General features: G+C 46.4%; 1 protein-coding gene across 2 annotated transcripts; it reads left to right on the top strand.

Annotated features, from left to right (window-relative positions):
* The first annotated feature begins 1,261 nt into the window (after positions 1–1,261).
* On the top strand, positions 1,262–6,366 carry CSRP2 (cysteine and glycine-rich protein 2). 2 transcript variants are annotated; one of them, XM_010282660.1, is made up of 5 exons: positions 1,262–1,392; positions 3,374–3,542; positions 4,564–4,696; positions 5,368–5,461; positions 6,062–6,366. In XM_010282660.1, exons 1-5 carry the CDS (start codon positions 1,281–1,283, stop codon positions 6,136–6,138), a joined length of 585 nt encoding a protein of 194 aa, XP_010280962.1. In that variant the 5' UTR covers positions 1,262–1,280; the 3' UTR covers positions 6,139–6,366. The 2 variants fall into 2 exon arrangements, with proteins under 2 accessions (XP_010280962.1, XP_010280963.1); XM_010282661.1 differs by having other exon boundaries at positions 4,564–4,678; positions 6,062–6,138.
* The last annotated feature ends 1,359 nt before the right edge of the window (positions 6,367–7,725 follow it).

The following is a 7,725-nucleotide window of genomic DNA, read 5'->3' as shown; positions in this document are numbered from 1 at the left end:
TCGATAACACTCTCCCTGGCTGCTGTTGGCCTCCATGACCACTCCATGCCAGGGGTGGTCCTCTGAGGGTAAGCTGCAGGGGAGCAAACCAGCATTAAGCAACGGTTGTGAGTCAAGGGGCAGTTCAGCAATTACTGGGAGATGAACGTTCAACGAACGCTGCTATGTTAGCTCATGGTGGTGGCGGGAGGAGGAAAGCCCCAGAAAAACCAAAGGTGGTTGGCAGTGCACTGGTTTGGTGCTTTAACCCAGGATGGTTAATGGGAGTAACAGGAGGAGTTCCCAGTCCAGCTGGGTGGGAACTGCTGGTGGTGATGGCACAAGTGCAGGAGAGCTGGGGAGGGGGCAGCTCAGTTTGAGATGGGAGAGTCGCTGCTTCTGGCTTAACACAGGAGACTGTTCCCAAGGCTGTTGTTTGACATGATGGGTGATAGTGCTAGCCACCTGAGTGTCCATTGCAAGTAATGCATGAGAGGCAGTTTTACTTTATTTTAAAGCAGCTGTGGCTCCTTGAGCAGTTGGGTTTGCTTCATATACCTGTCTGGTAAAGGCATAGTTCATGTAATGGTGGTGAAGTCACCGGGAAGTCACCCCCTTAAACTTCTTTGAAGTGCAGCTGTGATCTCAAAGGAGTTCAGAATGCTCCTACAGCCCTAATAAGTGGTTCTCCGGTGAGGTGAACTTCGGCTTCTACTGCGTCCCAAATGATAGGCCCTGCCATAAAATGAAATGCCGTTGTTGGCACAATTGGTTTGCTTCCATCAGATGAGAGGCCCAGTGTTAATGAAGCGTAGAAACTGAAATTATATCCATCTGGGGGGGGACGTTTGCTCAAGGTACAGTAAAGTCTTTGTGCATGAAACTGTAATTTGTGCATATCCAATTCATGTAACTTTCAAACCCCGGGCAGGGACAGGAGGACACGTCTCGTGAAGACTGTCTCTGTTTTTCTTGCTGTTCAGCAGCAGCGGCCTCTGTTCCCCTTGCCAGTCCATCTGCTTTTACAAATAGCCGTAGAGAGACCGCCTAAGCCTTTAAGTCTGGTCTGGGATCTGAAAGGCTGAGAAGTTTATCTGCCACAAAAACTTCTCACGCGGCGTAGAGTCATGTTTAAACAGTTGGCAGTATCGCAGGCTTGTGCTCTGATGTACAAACTTCACAGACCGGGTTTCAAGGAGCCTATAACCCCAGCTGTCCTCGAGCCGGGGTGGTGGAGGACACCGTGGTTAACGAATCTCTCCCCTTCTCCCCTCCCGCCCGGCTGGGCGTGCAGAGCCACCATGCCGAACTGGGGAGGCGGCAACAAATGTGGTGCCTGTGGCCGCACCGTCTACCATGCCGAGGAGGTGCAGTGCGACGGGAGGAGCTTCCACCGGTGCTGCTTCCTCTGCAGTAAGTATTCTCTTCCTGCTCCCCTGCAAAACCTTTTCTGACATAGCTGGGGGGAGTCACAGCAGCAGGGTGCTGGTCCACAGGAGATGTCCCAGACTCAGCTGGCTCCCATGATGCTCAGGGGATGGCAGTGGCCAGAGATGGCTTTGTACATCACGTGTTGGGCTCGACTTCTGCTTCCTTGCATGCTTCCTGGGCCTGGCGGTGCCGACGGGAGAGCTTGTCTCTTGGAGAGGTGTTGTCCCACCTGTCCAGAGTGGGAGGGCTGGGCTGCGCCTCCCACAGCAGGGAACATCATGCTTTCCTCCTCCTTTTGACCCCCCCTCACAGCCTTCTCCTCAGGAGTCTGAGGGATCTTTTAGAATGGAAGCTCAGCTTAAAGTGTTGCTCATGTGGAGGAGAAAGCCCAGTGGTAGAACCTCATCAGAGCACTGATCTGAGCTAAGGTGGACTTCTCTCGGTGGTCCTGGGGCTGGCAGTAGCTGAAGGAATAGTTATCAAACCCCTGCCCTGAAGTCCCACGCAGGCCCCGGACACCAGCGTGCCTGAGCACAGCCGAGTTGCCGATGCTTTAGTACAGCCAAAAGCCTAGACTTTCTTGGCACAGGGGCCTGTGGTTTATTTCAGATGAAAGGAGTCCAAAGCATTATTTTCCAGTCCAACCAACAAGCCCAGCGAGGCATTGAAAATTGCTTTCTCTGCTGAAAAGACCTCTGCTTAGATGAAGGGAACAAAGGGTCGCTGTGAATCCGAGGCTCCTACTTTGCAAACAAACAGCCTGTCTGTCTGAATCGGATAATTTTACCTTATCACAAACATGAGGTACTGTTTTGTTCCTCTTGCTGGTGTTTAATACCTATGGGCAGAGCTAGAGTTTAGCCCTCTTCATATAAGCCACCGTTACAATTGGCCCTCTCAAAGCACTTTGCTTTAAGTCTGCAGCCCACCGCCAGCGCACTGTGCTGGCATGTGAGCCTTGGCACACCTATGCTCCTTTCCCTTAGCTCTACAGCAGTCACAAAAAACCATTAGATGTCTCGGCTGCCTCATTTTCAGCCTTTTATGGGAGTTGCTATTAAAAGAAACCTGGAACTTACAGTCAAACAATGGTTCTAGTGTGTCTGAGTATTTGCTTTTCCTTAGTGCATAGTTCTGTTGGGGTTAAAGTCTGTAGACTTAACAAATGTGCATTAGTTGATTTACTTAATTGGGTATTTGTGTCTTATAAAAAGAACCTTGGAGCTAATGAATGCCATAAGCAAAGGTCACCCTGTATTTTGAAGACCTTAACATTTTTTTTAAACAAAAAATTCATAAGTCTTTTTCTATTTTAGTCCTCCCCAAAGTCTTTATCACGAGCATAATGCTGCTGCAGACGGAAAGAGCGTGCTGGTTGGGATACAAAAGAAGGTTTAAGAAGGAAATAGTTCTGCCTTCTGCTGTAATCTTGAGCAGAGTGCTTGCATTGTGCTGAAGGACAATGTAGGAATGCTAGAAAAGCACAGCCCCTCCGGTGACAGCTGTGGAACAGTCCCAACTCTGCCCCAAACCAGCACGGAGGCAAGGGGAAAACCTTGAAGTTTTTTTTTTCCCAACCCCACCCTGGCCAAAAGGGCAGGACAGGGGCTCTTCTGCACCAGTAGACTTTTGCTTCATGACATCTGTCAAGGGAAACTGCTGATTGCGCTATCTGAGTTTCTGAGCAGCCTCATTCATCAAACCACAGCAAGATTCCAGGCTTTAAATGTCACGGTCATGAAGAGGTGGGAGGGAACAGAGCCCTTTATAGGGCTAACCATAATTCACTAATTCAAATGACAGCCTGCTCCCTCTAATCTCTGGCAGTCCCACAGCCTAATAGGAAGAATTGTGGACAAGGAAACCCATAACATCACTCCTCACTTGATTTTTAGCTTACTACACGTGCTGATGGAAATGGTCCCTTAAGGCTGTTTAACTTTTTGTTTTTTTTAATCTCCAGTGGTCTGCCGGAAAAACTTGGACAGCACAACTGTAGCGATTCATGATGCTGAAGTTTACTGCAAATCTTGCTATGGAAAAAAGTATGGCCCAAAAGGTTATGGATATGGCCAAGGGGCAGGCACGCTGAACATGGACAGGGGAGAGAGACTAGGCATCAAGCCTGAGAGGTGGGTGAACTAAGCTGGGAGGTGCGTGACCCTTGTCCTTCAGTACTGTTTTCAGAGGAGTCTTTTGGGCTGGATTTTGTTTAGTTCATGTTGTCTGGGATAGAAATGCTGCAAAATACAGTATCTTCCCTATATACGTATAGGGTTTATAGATGGATAACCGATTGCAGGGCATTTAACCTGCAGTGCGCGAAGCTTCAACTGGTGACTATGGGAGTAGCCACCGTATGAGCAGGAGTTAGTGCAGGTAAAGATGCACTAACTAACCCTATGCATGAGCCATAGGGGACTGGATTACAGAGCTGCTGATGGCTCTGCAGGAGCCTGCAGCGGTGACTGTGGGTGTCGAGTCGCTCTCCTAAATAAGCTGCAAATGCTCAACAGGTTCTGGCAGGGATGGATTCAGAGCGCTGAGCATCTGGGGCTACAAGGAGAATGAATTTTTAACTGGCAAATGAAGAACAATTTGTGCTTAATTATAGTCAAAACCAAAAAGCCTATTAAATAGTAAACATTCCTTGGCTGATTAAGTTCTTGATGCAAAGCATGAGGAAAGAAGCTGAGGTATGCCTCACAACTTGCTTCATACAAGTTCCTAAATTATTGCTTGACGTTTATATCATGTATGCTCTCCAGCCAGGTTCAGTGATCAGTTCAGGTTCCAGATTATGATCAGTGGACAGGAATTTAACAGAATTATTTGTAGCTTACTCTCTGGTAAATCCATGTCCTGATACAGAATTCAGCACTTCTAGAGAAGTGAAAAGGTAAAGTCTCCTCAGAAAACTAGCTTTTACAGTAGCTTCTTTTTATCCTTTGAAGCATGGCCTTGCTCTTCTTGGGTTTTTTGGGGTTTTTTTTCCCTACCAAGTGTAATTGGATAGCCTTGCCTACTTCTCCAGTTTCGCAAAAGTACTGTATTCTGTACTCTGTGTTGGATGCTGCGCTGTTAGCATTGTTAAGAAGACCAAGAGCTCATTTAGTAAAAGAGTAAAGATAACAAATCTCCTGTTTCTTTCAGTACGCCCTCTCCCCACCGACCCACAACAAATCCAAACACCTCCAAGTTTGCTCAGAAGTTTGGCGGGGCAGAGAAATGCTCCAGGTGTGGCGATTCCGTTTATGCAGCAGAGAAAGTAATAGGAGCTGGAAAGGTAAGGAACTGCCTGTGCTGTTTTGCACTTGCTACGTGGACTTTAAAGTGAGCAAGGTATGTTATGTGGGTTCCAGTAGGGAACCAACTGCGGGGCAGAGTTATCTTAAAATTGCATTTCTTAGCATTGGAAATAGTCAAATCAATCAACTTAATTGAACAAAAAGGACTTGAAATGCAGGTGATGAGTGCTCACCTTGGATTTCAAAGGTGAAGCTTCAATGTCGTCTCATGCCAGAGACTTGAAGCAGACTACAGGAGCGCTTTCTCCCCCAAAGAGGGAACTGTCTTGTGGTGTACAGCTTATGATGGAGCCTGAACGTTTCAGCAGAAAGGGGATCTTCTCTTGAAATACAGTGTAGAGCTGTGTGTTGGTCTGCCAGCTGTCTGACTTACTACAGAGAGCCAAGATCTGCTCTGATCTGATTAGAGCAAGCCCAAACCTTTCAAAATGCTGCCCTGAGCAAGATGTGGTTTGGAATTTGGGGCTTTGGGCCACTCACAGAAATGCAGACGCTCTTGTCCACTACTGGTGTATTTGAACTGGTTTTTATTGCACCAGTCATCTATAAACAATATTGGTGCAGGCATCTCCACTTAATGCATTTTTTTACCAACTCAGGCATTCTATGTAAAACTATCTTTTTTTATCTTTTTTTTTTCTTCCCCTAGCCATGGCACAAAAACTGCTTCCGATGTGCCAAGTGTGGAAAAAGCCTAGAATCCACAACCTTAACAGAAAAAGAGGGAGAAATCTATTGTAAAGGTGAGGAAAGAAACAAGGTTCAAGGTAATGTGTTACAAGGACAAATGCTGAATTTATTCCTGTTATAAGAAACTTTCAGGCTCCTCTCAAGATGGAAGTACTTTATAAGTCATAGGAACAGAGCTGAGAAATGAAATAAATATTACTGAAGCTGTTGATGTAGCTTACAACTGCATCAAGCAAAACATTACATACTGAGCAACGCAGCAGCAGCCTGTGCCCTCTGCCTGGGTCAGAGAGCAGATCAGAATAAGTAAACAAGGTAGCACACATCCTGACATGCCTTCTTGCATGGTATCATGGATATAAACTTGATCCACATGGTGTTTTGATGGCAACATATGTCTTAACAGATAACCTAGCCACAGCACCAGTGTATGAATTCCTTTCACAGAGTAGGTTGGGAGCTACACAGACCAAACAGCCATGGCTGTTGAGTTCAGCTGTGGGAGTTACGCAGCTTAACAAAATGGTTTTTGAGCATTGCTTCTGATGGGGATGTTCTGGTGACTAACAGGAAGCAGCTGAGGGCCTTAGCCTAGACACTGCTGCTCTTAATTAACGAGCCAGTCAGCTACTACATGTTCATCTTTCTCACAGGTTGTTATGCGAAGAACTTTGGCCCCAAGGGATTTGGGTATGGCCAGGGAGCAGGCGCCCTTGTTCATGCCCAATGAGGGAGCACCTTCAAAACCCCTTATGGCTCTGCTGAGATCCTACTACAAGAAACAAGAGTTTTCTAAATGTTACTAACTACTGTGAGACAGATACTAGTTACTGTAGTGCTTGGGCATACATTTTTTTTAAAAAGCAGCACTGCTTTTTTCCTTGCTTTGTGTATCACACTGTTAACACTTTTAATAGTGAGTATCAATTCAATAAAGCTTTGCTTGTTGATATATCCTCAAGCCTAGTGTTACATGCTTCATCAGCAATAAAAGATAAGCAAGGGGCGTGTTGTTGGGGTTCTTCAGGGGTGGAGATATGATGCCACAGACTTGGTGCAGACCTTCACTGAAAGCCCAATGTGACTGAACGCTGGACATACATAGCACTGGTTCTGGCCTTCAGGGGTGAATGATTCTCCTCCAGCATCACACCATTATATGCATGCACAAGCCAACTAGCTGCTCACTGCACAGAAGCAGTAAATCTTAATCTGCTGCTCTGTGCAGTGACACAGGTCTGAAAGTGATAGATTGTAAGTAGCCGCATGCCTAAATAGCTGTCTGTCTCTGCCATAGAGTAATGAATGGAAAACAAACCTTTTTCACTGTAATATTTTGTGGGATTGCACCTGCTTTGGTATTGAGGTGTCGTTACACACAGGGTTTGTTGTGCAGAAGGAGTACTCTACCAAGGCAGCTGCAGATTCATGCCATCCCTCTCAGCAGTTGACCAAGCTCTGGGCTATCACATCAAACGCAGGTTTAAGAGCAGCTTTTGATCTTTACTTGGTGGCACTAGGACCCTTAGTTCCCTGAAGGTGGTGGAGGGCTTCAGCCTCTTGAGGATGGCCTCTGTCAAGGTAGCTGCAGCACAGCAACAGAGCACAGTAAAATTCTGTCTTTAAAATGTGACTTGAGCTCCAGTTGATGGGCAAGGAGGAACAGCAATTAAACACATCAAATGCAGTGTAGGTCTACTCTGGGCAAACATACCAGTTGGGTGAAAGATATAATAGTTAGGGGCTTTGAATCTGCTAACGTAACTCTTTAGGAACTGCTGCTAGTGAAGGTCTATGATTAGGAGACAATTACTTTTGCCTTAGCCAGATCTTGAGTGGGAAGCTCACAGAAGAGCTTGGCTCCTTTTAGGGGCTGGAGCAGCTCCCCCTCCAAGCCTGCAAGGCCCAAGCTGATAGCACCTGCAATTGCACTTCTTGTGAAGCAAATGGGAGTCACCTGCTCAACAGAAGACCCAGGACCAGCCCACCACAAAGGCCTTATGTTAGAATGACACATTTAAGCCTAAAGTGCTCATGCAAAAATAACCCAGCTTAAGGCAACCTGCCATATTTTACTGCAAGTAATCAGCATGTAGTATGAGCAGCTTTGCAATTTTTATTATTTGGGTTTTTTTTTTTAAATCCAGTCCTAAGTTTCTTGCGTACCTGAAACAGACCTTCACCCATGTGCTCAGGCTCCTCTGCCAAGCTCCTTTTGCAAAGCTAGTGGCTACAGTAAGGAGGCGGCACATGAGATCTGGGCATTGACACCTCTTAAAAGCACAAACCGTGCCTCAGAGGAGCATCCAGCAGGTAA

This window comes from Phaethon lepturus, unplaced genomic scaffold (genome assembly GCF_000687285.1).
Source record: "Phaethon lepturus isolate BGI_N335 unplaced genomic scaffold, ASM68728v1 scaffold17382, whole genome shotgun sequence".
NCBI lineage: Eukaryota > Metazoa > Chordata > Aves > Phaethontiformes > Phaethontidae > Phaethon > Phaethon lepturus.
Note: the sequence above shows the minus strand (reverse complement) of the source record. Positions and strands in the feature narration are given on the sequence as shown.